Here is a 19,472-nt window from a genome sequence, read left to right on the forward strand (position 1 = left end):
CAAAATTAAAAAACAAAAAGGCAAAATGGATTTCAACTCATTTTCTTTAATATGCACAAGAGTTGAAAGGAACATTGTGAGCCACCTTAAAGAGATATGGATTCTAAAATGTATAAAAAGTAAGACAGAGGCCAAAATGCTATCTGTTGCTTTTTCGTCTTTAGTACATGTTTCGTTAGCAAGTAAAAATCTTGCCCAAAAGCATAAGCTTGTATCAGTTTCTGATACAAGACAAAAAATTCCATTCTTTAAAGTGGCTCTCATTCTATGTCTCTAGAATCTAGATCAATGACTGTACACCAGCTAGACTTTGTTCATCAGTTGTGAATGGCTAGTCCAAAAAGGCGTGGGCCGCTCCCCTGAAATAATCCCCATTCCTTCTCAGTAGTTAGCAGCCAAAACATAACTACATTAGTCCAAATGTAATTTTTGTTTTTTCCGGTCCCTTCACAAATAAATGCTTGAGTGAAATCAAGACAAAAGTCCAGTTCACAAGAGAGTGAGAGAATTTTCAATCAAGCCATCGATCAAGTTACACGTTTAAAAACAAACTCCCTGTTAATCTTTTAACAGTAAAAACATTACAGCCTCGCAAAGTGAACCGATCGATGGATGACTGGCAAAATGCAGCTGCTTTGTACAGACCGAACTTCAGACAGTTGGGGAAATACTCTTAAATTGTAAAATTAGATGTAGCATATAGAACAACTGTATGGTCAATGGATCATTGCAATGCAACCATAGCTTTGACTTATTGAAGCAAACATTGCTTTCCACACACAGTAAGCAGAGGGAGGGGTGACTCTGAAGTGTGCATAAGACTGAATAGAAACTGCAGATGTGGAATCTACACAGATGAAATCAGTGTTACATTGCCTTTCTCTGTCCCTCTACCGATATATCTTTCCAAAATATTTTCTCATTCTTGAGTCATTAAATTCAATGTCCGACTATGTCTCCCCTGCAAGAGGAGATGTGTCTTTTGGAAAAGCCCAGTTGAAGCCTGGTTTTTAAGGCTTATTCGTTGTTGAGGGGTTTCTCGTTCAGAGGATAGAACCTGGTAAGAGGGACTGATCCAAAACCCAGTTTAGAGGTTGAGGAGAGGTGCGTTTGGTTCCAGCTCAACTCCATTCCCATTCCCCCTCCTCTCAACCCAAAAACCTTTCCATCAGCAAGCCATACATAGATCAATGCTACAAAGTCTTCCTTGTTATTCATTTCAGAACTTCCCTGTTGCATAATTTTAAATATATCTTTTTTGTACTTTAAATCCATTGTTTTTCATGATGATTTCACAACTAAAAGGAAAAAAGGGATAATATTATAGTGGTGGGTGGTTGTTGAATTCCGTTCAGTCCACTTGGGTATATGTCGACTGCTCACTTCTCTACCCTCTGAGAAGGGTTTTGAGAGCATTCATTCTCAGTGTTCTGTTCCAAAAAAACTGTAGTTCAATGAGGACTAAATAATTAACAGCCCTTTGATGAGGTCATCAATTAGAATGTTTAACAAAGGACGGCCTAGATGCTGTCCGTACTCCTCAAGAGTCAATTAACTCGGAGGTTGAGTGTCTTCAGTCGCTGTGCCCAACGTGCTCTGATCCCAGACCATGAGACCAGACTCCAGAGAAAGAGCACGCCTTTAAATGAGACCATTCCTCTTCTTTGCTGATATGATGATTGGTAGAACAAGATCATTGGCCCATGCACACAGATGACCTCAGTCTCTTCAGGGTGTATGTGTGTGTGAACATGTCTGAGTAAGAGGGGATAATAGCAACTTTTTGGCAACTGCAGGAATGACGGACGAGGCGTTTTCTCTTTCTGGAACATTTATAAGCATCGCTGTGAGATGCTTGAAAAGAGATGGATAACAATGATCCTTCCTTCAGTGCTTGAACTGTTGTTGTTAGTGAGTCAGTGATTGATGTTGGGAAGGAGGTGACTGGAGGGTTCAGAGCAGCTAGAGAGTTAGACCTACTAGGTGGACGATTGCCTTTAAAACTTGAACTCCTTTGCTTGCAGGTTGGTGGCGGGGTCAAAGTTGAAGGTTCCACCCTGGGTGGCTTCGGGGATCAAGCTGGGATCCTCGTCAATCTAAAAAGAGAGAAGGAAAAGAAGAAATTGATCAGGGTGGTGCCATAGATGAACAAACACACAGAGTGGAGACGAGATTCATTGTCACTACAGAAAACATAGGTCAATTTTTCATTCGATTTTATATAGAATTATGTAGCAAGGCCTATAGCCGATTCCTCCATCTTACCCCATTGACAGAGGAAGTGTAGGAAAAAGGCCCTGCGTTTCTGTAGCACACATCCTACACCCAGCACAGCACTGTCAGGACAGCGCTGGGTTCTAACGGTGTGCAAACTGTAGGGCTTCTGTCAGAGCAGAGGTACTCACATCGTCTCCTGAGAAGTACTGGTCGATGATCTCGAAGGCTAGTTTGTAGATGTCCTCGTTTTCATGCTGCTGAAGGTTCTCGATCTTCTCTAGACCTGATGGGCAGAGAGAAATTAGCATGGAAGTCCATCACAGTGAATCAATCTAGAATGTGTGCTTCACAGTAGCAACACTACACTGTCATACAATGGCAACATGGTGAACTGACACACAAGCACTCCCCCCTCTAACACACACACTGACCTCCACACTCCTCTATGATCTCAGCGATGGTGCTGGCCTCTTCCCCGGCCATGATGAGGACGTTCTTGAGGCCGTCTAGGACCACCTGAACCACCTGGGAGTCCTTAACAGACAGCAGGCTGCAGAACGGAGGAACCACATTCTGCTGCACCAGGTACTCCACCTATAGGGTCGGGTAGAACATAGCAGATCAGCCTATCAGGGCCTTGCTTTGCCTACAGACAGGTGAACTTAACCAGCCAATCAGGACCATATAAAACACAACGCTGTATGGATTGGGTATTGATGGAAACAGCCCGGGTAGAACATACCTGATCTTTTCTTCCACTTATTGTCAAGTTGCTGATGGCCCAGGCTGCCTCCTTCTGTGTGCCAAAGTCTCCCTGCAGACAAACACAGAGAGAGGTTGTCAGTGGTTAGGGTAGTGTTCCTTACAGATCTCCACAAGGACATTTGGGCTACATAATGCTTCGTAGGGCTACATAAGGGCTCAGTGACTCACCTTAGCCAGCTGGTGGATGATCATGGGCAGCAGGCCAGCGTCGATGACGGCCTGCACCTGCTGCTGGTTGCCTGCTGTGATGTTGGACAGGAACCACACCGCCTCCTAGTGGGCGGGAGGGATACACACACACACAGGAAGCCATTCAGCTGAGAGAAACCCACAGACACGCACACCATGGACCACATGAGTACGACTGAGACCGTTACACAGAGGTATAGATACTGTTGGAAATAAACGAGACTGGCGTCCATCCCATTGCAACGCTACAGGACTTAGTTACAGCAAAACAAACATATGCCACCATAAGCATCTAAACGTGTGGCTGTTACCTTGTTGATCTTCTCCTTGGGGTGTGTGAGCAGGTTGGGGAAGTGCGAGAGGACGTCACAGTTGAGCACCACCTGCGTCTGCTCGTCTGTCCCCGTCACAATGTTCCCCACTGCCCTCAGAGCTGCAGTCTACAGGATATGACATCATAGGTGGTTAATGACGTCACACATTCCGTACAGTAAGTTCCAGGTATATTACCCTTCCCACAAGCCTAACCTCAACCATTAGAGGGAAAACTGGAAACTGACCTTAGATCAGGGTAGGGGCGACTTCATCCTACTTAGGGCTGAGGCGGTCATGAAATTTTGTCAGCCGGTGATTGTCAAGCAAATAAACTGTCAATCACACGGTAATTGACCTTAACATAAACACATTTAGCATCTCCTGGCTTCCACGCATAGCCTACAAGACACTGATGCAGACCTTTGGAACATCTAATAAATCCATGTAATATAGCCTACACCTTCACAATAAATCCACTATTTTAGACAGCTCTAAAGAAAATGTAGTCTATTTCAGAAGAACAGAATGGCATACTCCGAGTTGTCCTTATGTTAGGTCCTGACCTGGCTATGCCATATGGCTGTGGGCTACACTAGTTTAGCAGACTAGATTTACTTAGAATTCCATGGCATTATTTTATAGTATGAAGAACACAATTGAACATAACTAAATTAAATAAAGGATATTTTCTCCAAACAATTTAAGTTGTTTGCAAATGCTGCTATTCTGTGTTGGGCAATTAAAAATAAAAAAAAACAGGTACTCCTATAGGTTTCATTTAGTTATGTATACAACTTTAGTTGATACACCAACATTGGGAGATATGTTTTCATTTTTAATACATTCTAAGGCTGCATGATGCGACTAATGATGATTTGAAAAGTCGCATGAATGGCATGCGCTCTGTTTCTGGTGCAGGCTGCACACCATCAGTCTCTCATTCACAATTTGACAAGCACTTGATAATATTCTCAACAGGCCTCAAATTTCCCAGCGGCATCCCCTTGTGTGGCCTTAATCCCCTAAATAAAATCTATGCCTTCTGCCGCCAAAGTGGCCGTTGTGCCCTTGGGCTGAATATAACAATTATAAATCCTTTCTCCCGCTGCCGGGCTCCAAAGCACCTCCCCCTCACGTGGTTCTCTCATATTTCAAGTCTTATTAATTAGCCAATGCCTGTCACGTGATCAGGTCCTTCTCAGCTAAGCAGAAGGCTACAAGTGAAGACAGACACATCGTGACGCAACTGCGCGCATCGCTCTTATGTTAGAACTGTCCACATTTACTTTTCATCAGCCAACAAGATGAGTAGGCCTAACGAACAGCAAAACCACTATCCTATGTCAATCTACTATCCCCCATAGTACAAAACTTTACCTATTCTGTTGGTCAGCGTGTCTTTCTGTGAAATAAATAATTATTCTCAATATACTCTGGGACCGTGGTGGAATGTGATAAAGCCCAAATTAATAAAACCACTCGCATCAAAAAAAATGTAAAAGCAATGTGGTTGATGGAACAGATCAGAGCATTTATCTTAAAATGTTGATAAACTATTAGGCTATTTCATCACATAAGTGCAGCAAAGCGCACACGGCAGTAGGCCATAAGCATGAATGTTCCAAAATGCAATCAATTAGCAGGAAAACTGTTCTCAAAGTGAACGTAAATGTGATTCTGCATGTAATGCTTTAATATTAAAAAAGGTGCATTTCTATGGTGAAAATGTAATTCCTCAAACTTGAAACTTAAGCGCCACCTATGTATGCCAGTTAGGCACTACACCGGTTGTAAAGCAGATTCATGTGCTTCATTTTTAGAAGTTATTTGGCCACTTTAGTTGTGATACAAACCTTATCAAAACATATAGGCCCATGGGCTAGGCTACATGAGGTGATTGCAAAAAGCCGGGCAAAAAAAGCATGTGCTGTTTGTCTTACTGCACACGCTGGGCATCATTCACAAGTGATAATACATCACTCACAATTGATAGGCTAATATTGTCACCCATCAGACTATTCTTGATTTAATGCTGTCTCGGAACAGGTGTAGGGGAGAAAAAATTATGCAATCTATGCACTTGTATAGCGAATGAAGGACGCTTTCCCCGTGGTTTATTTTCATGCCAGGCAGGTACCCTATACTCCTGTTGTAAAGAGAAGCAATGTGCTTAATATTAGGAAAGGTGAGAAATAAACATAGTTGGCCTATAGAAAGCTGATGGGATCCTCCTCTTTTTAATAGAAGCCATCACTGTTCTCACGCAATTGCATAGCCTATTAAAATGTTGCGCAACATGAGCTCTCATGAAGTGTTTGATTAGATTTTCAAATACATTTGCACTGATTTCAGAGTTATTCAAGGGACAATAGAGTGCTGAGTACCAGGCAGTTAGCAAGTTTGGTAGGCTACTAATTACCAGCAGCAGCATCAGAGCTTGAGAAGCCTCGTTACCCTGACTAAACGGTCAAGAGGGACATGACTAATGACCATTGATGTGGCGGTAATACGGTCACCGTAACAGCCCTAATCCTACTTCCAATCAGTGGAAAGGAAGCAGACATACCTGAACTTTGACCTCTTGGTGGCTGAGCAGGGGGACGAGGAAGGGGACGACCCCCGAGTCGATGACCATCTGGATCTGTTCATTCCCTCCGTCTGTGAGATAGGACAAGGCCCACACTGTATCCACTAGGATCTGACCACAGAGAGAGAGGACGGCGTTAGAACCAAGGAATTTCCATAGGAAATGGCAAAGCAACTAGCTTTGCTGCTGTGATAGTAGGGTGATACTTACATTTATATCAGTGTGGTATATCAATACACAGAGAGCAGGTAGAATCTGGAAGAGGTAGAGAGGAGAGAGAGTCAGGCATAATGAGTGGAGGCGTAATAATGAGGCAACTCTATTGAGCAGATCAACAGACAGGACCCAGGGTGTTTTCTGTTTCAGCAGGCAGACACTGCAGACCTCCAGAACCAGGCCAGACCACTTCCCTAATCAAACCCCCCATCGTCTGATTGTCCTCAGAGCCAAACACATGGAACACAGCCAGCGCTGTTGGGCAAAGGGTTCAGCTAAAATTTACGATACAAATGTCTATGTGAAGATCATAATTCAGTCAGATTGGCCTCCCGAGTGGCGCAGCAGTCTAAGGAACTGCATCACAGTGCTTGAGATGTCACTACAGACCCAGGTTCGATTCCAGGCTGTGTCACAACCGGCCGTGACCAGGAGTCCCTGCCTTACAATTGGCCCAGTGTCGTCTGGGTTAGGGGAGGGACTGGCCGGGGGGCCTTTACTTGGATAATCGCGCTAAAGCGACTCATTGCAGGCTGGGCGCCTGCAGGCTGACTTCGGTCATCAGTTGGACGGTGTTTCCTCCAACACATTGGTGCAGCTGGCTTCCAGGTGAAGCGGGCAGGTGTTAAGAAGCGCGGTTTTGCGGGTCACGTTTCGGAGGACGCTTGACTCGACCTTCGCCTCTCTCGAGCCCGTTGCAGCGATGAGACAAGATGGATATCAAAGAAATTCAGTTAGATTGAATGACTGTGCTGGGTCTCACACCTCTGTCTGTCTTACCTCCTGTACTGTCTCCATGGGGGGTGGTGGGTCCTTGTTGCGGCAGAGGTTGACAATGACCCAGGTGACGTTGCGGAGGAAGGTTATGGGGATGGAGGGGTTAATAAACGACAGCAGGGGCTTGACCACACCCAGGGAAATTACGTAATCCCTGCACTGCGGCCCATCGCCTGCACAGGAAGAACACAGGTGTGTCATTGACTGGCATCGGCAGTGTGTGTGTGTATGCATGTGTGTGAGCCTTCACTCACCGATGATGTTGCCTAGCGCCCACACGGCCTGTTCACATACGTTCTGGTGAGGAGATTGTAGCAGCCGCAGGAATAGAGGCACAGCATCTGGACATATAGAGAGAAAGGCAGACCCATATGTTAGACAACGTTGCAGACAACAGAGAGAGACAGAGACATCAGTTAGACAGAGGTAGAGAGAGACATCAGTTAGAGACATCAGTTAGATGTAGAGAGAGAGACATAAATTAGAGGTAGAGAGAGAGATTAGTTAGACAAGAGGTAGAGTGAGGGTCTGGCAGACGAGACAGAGAGATGGGGAAGACAGTTGAGAGCAGGCGTTTCTATTCCAGGAACCAGATGGATAGGTTGGCTCATATAGACAGGTCCATTATGTATGCCTGATGGGTCAGTTTGAAACTGGGCCACAGAAGAACGAGAAACTACTTACTAGATTTGACAACAGCCTGAGTCTGTTGTGACGTCCCTGATGCTATGTTGGTCAACGCCCAGGCAGCCTCAAACTGGAGAGAGGGACTGGGGAAGAGGAGAGAGTAAATGAGCCTAGCTATATGAAGAGACAAACAGAAGCTGTCCCCAGACAACAAAACACGACCAATAAGCCCATCAACAGCACATGACTACTGATCAACAATCCATATCAACCTGCATCACCACTAACCCCCACCTCTGTCTAATATATATATACACATACACACACAAAAGTTTGGGGTCACTTAGAAATTCCCTTGTTTTTGAAAGAAAAGCTACATTTTTGTCCATTAAAATAACATCAAATTGATCAGAAATGAAGTGTAGACATTATTAATGAGCCAGCAGCATACCACCCTGCATACCACTACTGGCTTGCTTCTGAAGCTAAGCAGGGTTGGTCCTGGTCAGTCCCTGGATGGGAGACCAGATGCTGCTGGAAGTGGTGTTGGAGGGCCAGTAGGAGGCACTCTTTCCTCTGGTCTAAAAAAAAAAAATATCCCAATGCCCCAGGGCAGTGATTGGGGACACTGCCTTGTGTAGGGTGCCGTCTTTCGGATGGGACGTTAAACGGGTGTCCTGACTCGCTGAGGTCATTAAAGATCCCATGGCACTTATCGTAAGAGTAGGGGTGTTAACCCCGGTGTCCTGGCTAAATTCCCAATCTGGCCCTCAAACCATCATGGTCACCTAATAATCCCCAGTTTACAATTGGCTCATTCATCCCCCTCCTCTCCCCTGTAACTATTCCCCAGGTCGTTGCTGCAAATGAGAACGTGTTCTCAGTCAACTTCCCTGGTAAAATAACGGTAAAAAAATAAATAAAATAAAAAATGTTGTAAATGATTATTGTAGCTGGAAACGGCAGATTTTTAATGGAATATCTACATAGGCCCATTATCAGCAACCATCACTCCTGTGTTCCAATGGCACCTTGTGTTAGCGCAAACTGCCTCTAACTAGAATAGAAAGGAGTGGGAGGCCCCAGTGCACAACTGAGCAAGAGGACAAGTACATTGCAGTGTCTAGTTTGAGAAACAGATGCCTCACAAGTCCTCAACTGGCAGCTTCATCAAATAGTACCCACAAAACACCAGTCTCAACGTCAACAGTGAAGAGGTGACTCCGGGATGCTGGCCTAGGCAGAGTTCCTCAGTCCAGTGTCTGTGTGGTTTTGCCCATCTTAATCTTTTATTTTTATTGGCCAGTAGTGTGTGTATATCTATCTCTCTCTGTCTCTCTCTGGCGTTGCCTCACGCTCCTGCGTCTATCACCCAACCTCCCCTACCCTCCCCTGTCTACAAAACACATAAATCCCCCACGTCTCCAGCAGCCCTGCGCCTGTCCAAGCCTGACACCCCACCCTGCACATTAAGCCCATCCATTTCCCCCTCATCCCACCCCCATCCACCAGTCCCTGTCCAGGGGAGTCCCCCCTAATCGCTCCCCATCACTGAAGAGACAGAGCTGTCAGCTGTGGGGCAGTGCTAGAGCAGTAGAGCGGAACACACACTTTCTCTCCTATCCGTCTGTGTGTCTGCAGCCTGCTACAGTGTTCACATCAGCCCAGCCATGCGGAGGAGAGGGAGGGCACACCAGTAGCCCCAGAGCATGACAGAGAATGCAGAGAGACAATGGAGAGAGAGAGAATGGAGAGAGAGCAGTCTGACACATACGGGGCTAGTCTACCCACTCATTCACGCTCCGGTTTTCAGCCTTCTATCCTTTCGCACTTCTCCGGCTTTTGAACGGGGGCATCACACAGAATTACCACAGGGGCAATTTACCACCCTCATCTTTCAATTACTCTTCCAGGGCAAAGGTGCCCCATGACCCATACAGCCACCCCCCCCCCACCCCCCCCCATCACTGAAGAGACAGAGCTGTCAGCTGTGGGGCAGTGCTAGAGCAGTAGAGCGGAACACACACTTTCTCTCCTATCCGTCTGTGTGTCTGCAGCCTGCTACAGTGTTCACATCAGCCCAGCCATGCGGAGGAGAGGGAGGGCACACCAGTAGCCCCAGAGCATGACAGAGAATGCAGAGAGACAATGGAGAGAGAGAGAATGGAGAGAGAGCAGTCTGACACATACGGGGCTAGTCTACCCACTCATTCACGCTCCGGTTTTCAGCCTTCTATCCTTTCGCACTTCTCCGGCTTTTGAACGGGGGCATCACACAGAATTACCACAGGGGCAATTTACCACCCTCATCTTTCAATTACTCTTCCAGGGCAAAGGTGCCCCATGACCCATACAGCCACCCCCCCCCCACCCCCCCAAAGCAGACTTACTTATCGTCCCTCTCCAGGCATTTGACCAGGATGGGTAGGATGCCGGACTTAATCAAGTCGTCGATGGGGGGGTTTCTGTCACTGGACAGGAGTTTTCTGGCTGCCTGCACGGCACTGAGCTGGATGAGTCCGTTGTCACTGACAGCATTCTGACAGGAAGGAGAGCGAGAACACAAGATAAGCTCCAACAGTTCAAGATGTATGTACGGGATGGATCAAAAACACTGACAGAATGCAGGCTTACCTGTAAGATGGCTTCCAATGTTACATTTTGCTGCAAAACAAAAAACTAGAGTTGTGAGATTTTCTGTAGCTACGCGTTTACATGTTGCAAGGTTAGAGCTAGGAAACATATTCCTGTCATTCCTGAACTTGAAGTCGTAGTGTGAGAGAGAATGAGGACTGACTCACCCCTTTGAAGTCAGAGTCTATGTCCGAGTCTTCCAGGCTCTCCTCCTGTGGAACGTTCCTCTTCTTCAGAAGGTGCTCATCTCGTTTGTTCTGGGGGAAAAAATGTATATATACATTTTAAGTGTTGAATCCTAGAAGGAATATAGGAGTGAATGCTATTGGAAACATTCACCCACACAGTGAGGGAATAGATTCCCTGCTTGACTCCTACAGGCTAAGACTGCTCCCATAACCTCCCAGTGACGTTAGTGGCAGATAGCACGAGGGAGGAATGCATCCATCTCTGCACAGACGGTTCCCTTCTGCAGCACACATGCTGCTATATGAGAGAACTGCTGTGGCACTCATCCTACATTAGTGGTTTGCTCTTCTGTAAGGGTAGGACATGGCTTTTTAGCAGAAAAAAACAGAAGTTCTCACACTTCTCGTCAAATCATACAGGCCTGTATATACGTTTCTACAAAACTGCTGGTCAGCTCAGATTTCCTGAAACACTTCTGCAAGTCGCATTCAGACGACACGTTAGGGCCTTAGTGCAAAAACCAAGGGCTCAGAGTAGAGCTGGGCGATATGGAAAAAAATCCATACCGCGATAAATTGTCTGAATTGATGCAATAATGATAAGTTCAGAACATTGATGTGCACCACAGTTTAAAATGATCCTTTAAACTACTAGTATGATGCTTGTACATTTTCTCAAATCACCCATTGTAGCAAATGTATTTGATTTCAAACTTCTCTTTTCTCTAATATTGGCTTCTTATCGTAATGAACGATATCAGCTAAATGCCTGCAACAAGTGACCGGTATGGTCGGTGTCAATCATTTTTATTGTATCATCTCAGCTCTAGCTCAGAGTCATATTCCAGTGGAATGAAAGTCCCCCCCAGACGCTGATCTAAATTCAGTTTGGCACCATCCCCTCTAATAGTCATGGTTCTACCCAGAGAAGCTGCTATAGAGTCATACATCCAGAGGAATGGTCATGGTTCTACCCAGAGAAGCTGCTATAGAGTCATACATCCAGAGGAATGGTCATGGTTCTACCCAGAGAAGCTGCTATAGAGTCATACATCCAGAGGAATGGTCATGGTTCTACCCAGAGAAGCTGCTATAGAGTCATACATCCAGAGGAATGGTCATGGTTCTACCCAGAGAAGCTGCTATAGAGTCATACATCCAGAGGAATGGTCATGGTTCTACCCAGAAAAGCTGTTATAGAGTCATACGTCCAAGACAAGCCTGTGTGTCTGATGAACCTGCTTAATGGCCCCTGGCCAGAGCTCTGCGCTTCCGCAGGCCAGGAGAGGGAAACCCTCCCCAAGGCTGAGGGGTAAGACCAGTCCGGCCTCTCTGACAGGGTGGGAGAGCAAGAGAGGGATGACCTAAATACAGCCAAGGCATCCCGACTCTTCAACAACCTGAGCATAAGAGGGGGGGTAGTTTCCTCACACATACCTATTTAGAAACAAAACGACTCAGCAGACAGAGCAGCCCATAAGGGGCAGGGGGTGGACCAGGCTGCTCTGTCTCCGCCTATTTGATAAAGAGACTGCAACATTTCCCATCAAAATAAATATGAATTACTTATATAACCCTGCTTCCACCTAACATCCAAGTCCCAGAGAGACTTAACAGGCTGGAAAAAGGACCTGCATGTATCAATTAAAATGACAGTGCATGTCTGTTGTGCCACGCATACCAAAATAAGAGGTACATGACAGACACGGCAGCCCTGGAATGGCATCTGTGGAGTGGGCCAGGACACAAACAGAGACCAGAGAGGTGTGGTAGGGTGGGAGAGGTGAAGGGTGAAACTCAAGAGGATAGTGTGGAGATCTAGCCTTTCAAATTTCAGTGTGGGAAGGAGCAGAAATAGGCTAATGGGTTAGTCCATTGGATGCGACTGAACTATAAACAGTCAATTGAGATGCTCGGCTCACCTTTCTCAGCTCCACTGTCACTTCATTGCGATGTCTTCGCATAGTCTGTAAGAGAGAGGAGAACAGTCAGAGAAGAGCCTAACTACTGGAGCATTAAAAAGACAGCCCATACACTCAAACAAACCCCTTGCAGTGTTGGTCAATTGGAACTGGCTCCATTTTGTTTACAGACTGGGCTTTAGATTACAAGTGTACTGCTGCATGTTGGCAACAGGCGGCAGAGGATCATGTTAACTTGATTGCCAGTTGGGGCATCCTGGTTCATATTACTAACGCTGTGTAACCTCCCTCATGCAAGCAATGATTCTGTTTACGTTTATCCACCAACTCAAAGGTGTGACCCGCTGCTGCAGGCAAAACCCTGCCCTGACACCCGAACTCAAGGTCGCAGTAAAAATCTGATGTGGTTCCGTATGTGTTTGAAACGCTCCATCTATTGAAGACGGAACACAATGTTTTGTCAACACTGCCTTTTGTGGGAACTGTGTTTAGGGAGGATAGTGAATCAGCCATGAGAGAACGCCTGAGAGTGGCTCAGCTGGCAGGAGGTAGTCAGAGACCTCTGAAACTCAACAACGATCAATCAAATCTATGGAATTCCAGGCATTTCTCTGGGACAGTCATTCCATGCTGGGACAAGAAGGTGACTTCCTGTGAAGACTGCCTCAGCTCCTGGACAACACACCAGAGGTCTTCAACCTTTCTTTACATTTGAATACTACTAATTCTGCATAGCCAATGTTGATTGCGGAGTATCCTGTTATATGTTGGGATTATTATTGTATTGTAACAACGTCATACACGGCAGTCACTGTGGCCCTCTGTGGTTCTGTAACCTACAGCTTTTAACATTCATTGAAGTCTAAACACAGCCTAAATCTCATTGAATATGCTGTGTGTGTGTGTGTGTCCTCTCTGATGCAGTAGAATTCAGCACCATAGGAGCAGGGTAAGTGTGTGTTGCCCTGGCCTGGGGCACTTCTATAGATCTGATAGGTTATTGTGCTTAAAGGATAGGGCCTGTATCTGGACAAGGCCTTTCGTCTCTGACAACAAGTGATCCATCTCGTATTCTTGGCTTAGCTGCTGCAAGCTTGTCAGCGGGGCTGGTGGGTCGTCAGACATGTGCAAGTCACACTGGCCCCAAAACAACCATGTCGCACTTCTGTTTCCTCTCCGCTCAATATAGCACATACCAGATGGACAGTAATCCATCATGCCCTCCATCCGAGATTACTGTGTTTCTAATACATAAGAATATGGGATAGTCAACATGTTATGTAGTCCCAAAAGTTTAATATTTATGTTAAGGATGTGTGATCAATACAGATACAAGGGAAATGGCATGTCCCTTTGAAATAAATGTGTGGCCCTAATCATTGAGTATCGGGTTTCAATTTTACATTTATTTAAGGAGGCAAGTCAGTTAAGAACAAATTCTTATTTACAAAGACTGCCTACCCAGGCCAAACCCGGACGACGCTGGGCCAATCGTGCACCGCCCTATGGGACTCCAAACACGGCAGGTTGTGATACAGCCTGGATTCGAAGCAGGGTCTGTCGTGACGCCTCTAGCACTGAGGTGCAGTGCCTTAGACCGCTGCATGGTGACAGTAGCATCATTAGCTTTAGTTCCAGATGTGCTATGGTGTTTATGGTGCAACTGCTCTAACTCACTGTTTGTTAAACACCCACCCTGCGGTCACTGGGATATTGAATTGCAAGCTGTTTATTCACATATGAGTTAGCTGGGTATATTATTATAAACTGATTAATAACGCTGAATCTCAGCTGTTGCAGCCGTGGAAGTTGAGTTGTGCTAGTTGTTTTGTAACAGTTAATGTGCATCATCCGCCCATTTTGACACATACAACTAGCTATAATTAGCTGGTTTGGTTAGCTGGTAAGTGTATCTAGCTCAGTTAAGTTACAGTGACTGACTTGCCAACTCGAAATATCAAATGTCATGCCCATGACCAACATCAAGATAGTTAGTTGTCTGGTGCCTTTTACCAATTATAACTATTACTTTCATTTAGTTTAGTTGATGCCAAAAGAGTTAATTTCCAAAAATATGTTTCTCACAACCTAGCTAGCTGCTAGCACAGAGTTAGCAACTTTCCTGGCTAGCTAGCAGGCCTTCTTGCGAAAGCCGCGCCCGCTCCGCATGATAAACTTTAGCTAGTTAGTGAATGTGGATGATATATCATATCCAGCGACACATTATAGAAAAAGAAAACGTGAACAAGGACGGACAATGAATACTGCAGCAACCAAACCGAATTGAGAACAAGGTAACCCCGAGTGTTCGCTAGCACTCGTTGCTAACGGCTAGTTAGCCAGCCAGCTAACTTTAGCCTAGCTAGACTCACCTCGACATCGCGCCCCTTGTTTTTGAAGCTCTTAATTCGGTGGTTATCCAAGTCGGCGTTTTCTGCCATTACTGTCTGTGTTCGGGATGTTTAGCTAGTCCTGCGCTTGAAGCTCCGGTGGGAAAAGAGAAAACGTACTGCTGTTTTGCCGAAGGGTGGCTGGCCAGACGTGATACACCGCGATGGGATAATCTCGTCAAGGAGGAGCCACGGAATCCTGTCAATTGGGGGAGGAGGACCTATGGCTAGTATGTGTGCATCCCCTGGTGTAACCGACTTCCTTGCAACATTGTTGCGCAATGTTACTAGTTGATACCCTTAAATTGCTGCAATATATCCAGTTTTTTAGTCTCAAATGAAGATACTGTACATTATTACCAAACGACTTGTTAATCAACTATGCTATGGCTGGCTACTTTACACTGATTGCTTGCTGTTGTTGACAGATAGGTTTGATTTGAGCCCAAAGGGAGGACTTCATTATGAAGAATCACTGAAGATCAATGCTTCACACATTAAACAAAAAATGAATTGACTTTACTGTTAATCCACACAAATGTAGCTACACTAATATTTAAACAAAAAACAAAATCACTACTACATTTTGTTGTTTAGCATTGCTTTAATTTACTACCTACAACTAAATAAACATTATCATATTGAACCTGGGGAAACTACAGAAACATATTCTCACATATTACCCCTCCTGTTTTTTCAGATGAGTGCAGATTAAGTGCCACTCACTGTCATTTACTTTACTAAACAGACAGGAGGGTACTCTGAATAAAAGAGAGACAAAGCTAAAACATAAAAAACAATGCAACAAAAAAAGGATAATGCTAATCCCATGTTGAATGAATGTAGATGTAACTTTAGACCAATATCTACTGTCTAGCGCCAAACTACCACCTGGGTGGCCAACCTCACTACTCCATTTAGTAACTTTAGTACCACCTGAGGTTTCTGAGGGGGGGACAGCTCATAATTATGGCTGTAACCGAATGAATTGAATGGCATCAAACACATGGTAACCATGTGTTTGATTTATTTGATATTATTCCGCTCCAGCCATTACCAAGAGCCCGTCCTCCCCAATTAAGGTGCCTCCAACCTCCTGTGTTTTATTACTCAATTTTCTCCATTGGGGCTCAATGATCGATCTCAATTTGTGGCTCATATTAGCCCCTGGTGGTAACATTCTGTACTGTCACCAGCCTCTCCAACTGAAGTTATGTGACTGCACTCACCTAGCATGAGATTTGTTTTGTTTACAGTTGGTGTTGCCAGGATATGTTCACTGAATACCACTCCTCTCCTTAGACCCATTCTTGTCTGCAATGATTTAAACTGTCAGTCATCTAAACATGAGTGCCCAGGACTTAATATCATTCAATATTGGAGGTCAAAAATTCACCACTACTCTGTCAACTCTCAGAAGACACCAAGACTAAAGAATAGCTAGGATCCTGGATGGCAAAGACACAGATTTTAAAGTTATCAGTGGACAAGTTTTTGTAGATAGAGATTGGACTTTCTTTAAATACATCCTGGATTATATGAGGACAGGTCAAATCACCTTGCCAGCAGAATTCTCTGACTACAATGGCTTGGCTCAAGAAGCACAGTTCTATCCATTGGCACTTTGGGTTGAGAGGAACATTCATCGATCCAGAGTTGAGGTTCTAGAATTGCGCTTCTCTGTCCAGGAAACTCACGGATTCTTCCAAATATTCTGCTCCAACAACAAAACTCTGGAGGCTTTGGAGACAAGGATATCCATTTTTGTGACACATCCAAATCTGAATGGGAATTTCTCACACCTGCCTCAGAACTCCAGCACACCTCATCCTGTACCGGTCCAGAGACCCTCTCACCACGACATGGTGTTCCAATGTGGGACTGACCAACTAGCCAGGGATGACTTCTCTGCCAGGTGAGGGGAAGTTACACTCACCTGTAGGCTATTATACCCATCTCAGTGTATCCCATTGGCCAATTCCTCAAGGGCTCCATACTGTATGATGAGTTTATTAGTCACATGCACAGAGTTGCAGATGTAATTGCAGGGTACAGTGAAATTCTTAAGCTCTGAGCTCCAACAGCGCAGGTCAAAAAGAGAAGTGAATGAAACAATACAAATAATAATTAAAATATACACATATTTACAACTGTAACACTAATACATGTCCATTGGGGGGTGGGGGCAGGGTAAATGTCCATTGGGGCAGGTAGAATGTCCCTGAGGGATTGTACATTGGAGGAGCAGCAGAGGGGAAGTGAGAAGTCCGGGGGGCAGGAGGAGGACAGGGGGAGCAGGTAGCTGCCTAGTGTATAGGCACTCGACTGTGTAATGTTAGGGGAAACACTGGATCTGTAATAACTCTTGTATGTTTATTCAAAGCACTATATTATGCACAGTTTTTAAAGACCAAACTTGCATTGTTTTACTCTTACAGGTTTGTAACTATTGAGCCGGATGACAGAAAGCTTCTCAACAGCACCAACGTCCTGGGCCTGCTGGTAGACACCCTTCTGAAGGATGGGTTTCGCCTGATCGACACAAGGACAGTTTCCCAAGAGGAGAAGATTGAATACTACATGTTTGAAAGGAGCAGGGATACTGAGATCATTGTACTGAGTGAAACCCCCAGGGCAGAACATCTCAGAAGAGAGGACACACAGAGCCTGCTTGGTGAAGGAAAGAAAAAGTGAACTCGGTGTCAGGGTGCATCTCAAAAGTCTAAAGTGGTTCCCTTTCCATGTCCAGTTCTGTAATATCCGTGGACTTAAGACTATTGAGATGGATCCATTCTCTGAGAGTCAGACTGGATTGACCAGCAGATGGCGACAAAGGATAATAATGTTGAGGGCCATAATGTCAATATGCTTCACCTCACCATTAGTCTCAATTTTATACAGTATATTTTATTTGACATCAATTTCCTATTTCCAAAAGTACAATTCTCTAAATTGAAATAGAATTGAGAATGTATTTGATCAAGAACACAAATAAAACATAAAAAATAAACTATTTGTTTAATTCAACCAGGTAGCTCATAGACTGATGTCGAACGGCAATGCTTTGCTTCAACAGCACCATCAATACTGGAGGCTTCAGCAGTGGTGAACTCCAATATTTACGTGCTGCTACAGCAAGGCAGCCAGTCACAGAATGGCGGTCACAAGCCTCGGATGTCCAGACTTCGCTCACGTTGTCACAGACATGCACAACACCACAGCCATCTTTATTGTACCCAGTCTGAACTCTCAAGCCCTTGCCTTAGACACTTATCATAGGTCTGAGAGGATAGTATGGGTGTAAGCACAGGATGGGCAACTCTGGTCCTGGAGGGCCATGGTGTATGCAGGCTTTTGCTCCAGCACACCTGATTTAATTGATTGTGGTCTTAAACCACAATTAGTTGAATCCGGTGTGTTAGAGCTGGGTTGTAACAAAAGCCTGCATACACCGTGGCACTCCAGGACTTAGCTTAGCAGGTGGAACTATTTGTGTATTGCTTTCACTCTTCCAATCCTTTTTTTCCATGTTTCTCCAGGCGTTACTGCAACAGCACAGTACAGCCTGTATCCCTGTATTACCCACAAACCATTCTGTGCTGCTTCAGCACTGCAAGGCCTGACACATCTACACTAACACATTCACACATACCCATCAGCTGGGTATGAAGGATGACTAGTTCTCCTCTATCTGAAACAAGACAAGAAAAGCCAATGAGTTAGGATAGTATGGTCATGGAACAATAACAGCCTGCTGCGTCCTCTGCCATGAAGTATGGGCCTTTATGGCACAAGTGGTAGTATACACAGGGTCAGTTGTAACAGCTACATAAACCACTTAGAAAGCTGTTATTCAATGTGCTAATAATTTGTTAATGTCTCTACATACCTGAGACGTTTTAGGAGCACCAGTCAATAATTTTTTATTTTATTGACCAAAAAGTGTTTTGAGGCCTAACGTGAATAGTCTTGATGCCTCCATTTTTTGTGACCAGTGGAAAATTCCCCATGTATCTAATCATATATAATTTATCCGTAAGAATAGATCTTTTGATTAGTTGATGACAATAATTATTGTATTATTTTTTTCAAAAGACTCAGATTAGAATTAAAATTAGTAATTGGTGGTCAAATGAAACATTTTATAATTTGGAATTTTATATGGTATTTAGACACATTCACATAATGATATAACATTTCACTTCTTTTTTTTTTTTTCAATACATTTTTTTTTAAAGTACAGGTCATAGTTTTGAATGCTGATAATTAGTTGTTGGTCAATATGACATGCCCAAAAAATGTAATCAAAATATTTTTGACAACTTAGTGTATTTCCATCTAAATCTCAGTTTCAAATCATAACATTTTTCAATTACCACCTATTTTTACAATTGAAGAGAACGTTAAATTGAACCCTGCAGCATGTTACATTTACTTGTAGCATTTCACTTCCGCCACTCTCGTTGAACTGTAAACGTCTGTGTGTCCTAGAAACTTAGTTACAGTGTGTAATGGTAGCTGAGACATGTGTGTTGTTTGTATAAAAATATTATTAATCTAACTCAATCTTTTCAGAAATAAGTAAAAGGCAAAAAGTGTTAATTTAGCCTCGGTCTACCCTAAGCACCACTATTGATAATACAGA

At 44.4% G+C, this 19,472-nt stretch overlaps 1 protein-coding gene and 1 pseudogene across 2 annotated transcripts; one reads left to right on the forward strand and one right to left on the reverse strand.

Moving 5' to 3' along the window:
- Positions 1-26: 26 nt before the first annotated feature.
- On the reverse strand, positions 27-15,013 carry LOC129859832 (importin subunit alpha-4-like). 2 transcript variants are annotated; one of them, XM_055929998.1, is made up of 16 exons: positions 14,810-15,013; positions 12,438-12,482; positions 10,495-10,584; positions 10,328-10,357; positions 10,084-10,232; positions 7,751-7,836; positions 7,321-7,407; positions 7,070-7,239; positions 6,284-6,328; positions 6,053-6,184; positions 3,483-3,611; positions 3,151-3,255; positions 2,960-3,031; positions 2,649-2,811; positions 2,406-2,500; positions 27-2,096 (listed from the first exon to the last, which is right to left on the reverse strand). In XM_055929998.1, the coding sequence occupies exons 1-16, from the start codon at positions 14,876-14,878 to the stop codon at positions 1,998-2,000; spliced, it is 1,566 nt and encodes a 521-aa protein (XP_055785973.1). In that variant the 5' UTR covers positions 14,879-15,013; the 3' UTR covers positions 27-1,997. The 2 variants fall into 2 exon arrangements, with proteins under 2 accessions (XP_055785973.1, XP_055785972.1); XM_055929997.1 differs by having other exon boundaries at positions 7,321-7,411; positions 7,749-7,836.
- Positions 15,014-15,147: 134 nt separating this feature from the next.
- Positions 15,148-18,667, forward strand: LOC129859837 (putative potassium channel regulatory protein; annotated as a pseudogene).
- Positions 18,668-19,472: the final 805 nt, after the last annotated feature.

Source organism: Salvelinus fontinalis, chromosome 7, assembly GCF_029448725.1.
Source record: "Salvelinus fontinalis isolate EN_2023a chromosome 7, ASM2944872v1, whole genome shotgun sequence".
In the NCBI taxonomy this organism is placed as follows: domain Eukaryota; kingdom Metazoa; phylum Chordata; class Actinopteri; order Salmoniformes; family Salmonidae; genus Salvelinus; species Salvelinus fontinalis.

What these genes read in the sequence shown, in the direction of transcription:
- LOC129859832 (XM_055929997.1), bottom strand. Translation starts at nt 14,878, where the DNA reads ATGGCAGAAAACGCCGACTTGGATAACCACCGAATTAAGAGCTTCAAA. An exon ending in TGACAGTGGAGCTGAGAAAG is followed by an intron (nt 10,585 to 12,437) that starts GTGAGCCGAGCA and finishes TTTTTCCCCCAG; the next exon opens with AACAAACGAGATGAGCACCT. An exon ending in TCATCCACCAGCTGGCTAAG is followed by an intron (nt 3,032 to 3,150) that starts GTGAGTCACTGA and finishes GTTTGTCTGCAG; the next exon opens with GGAGACTTTGGCACACAGAA.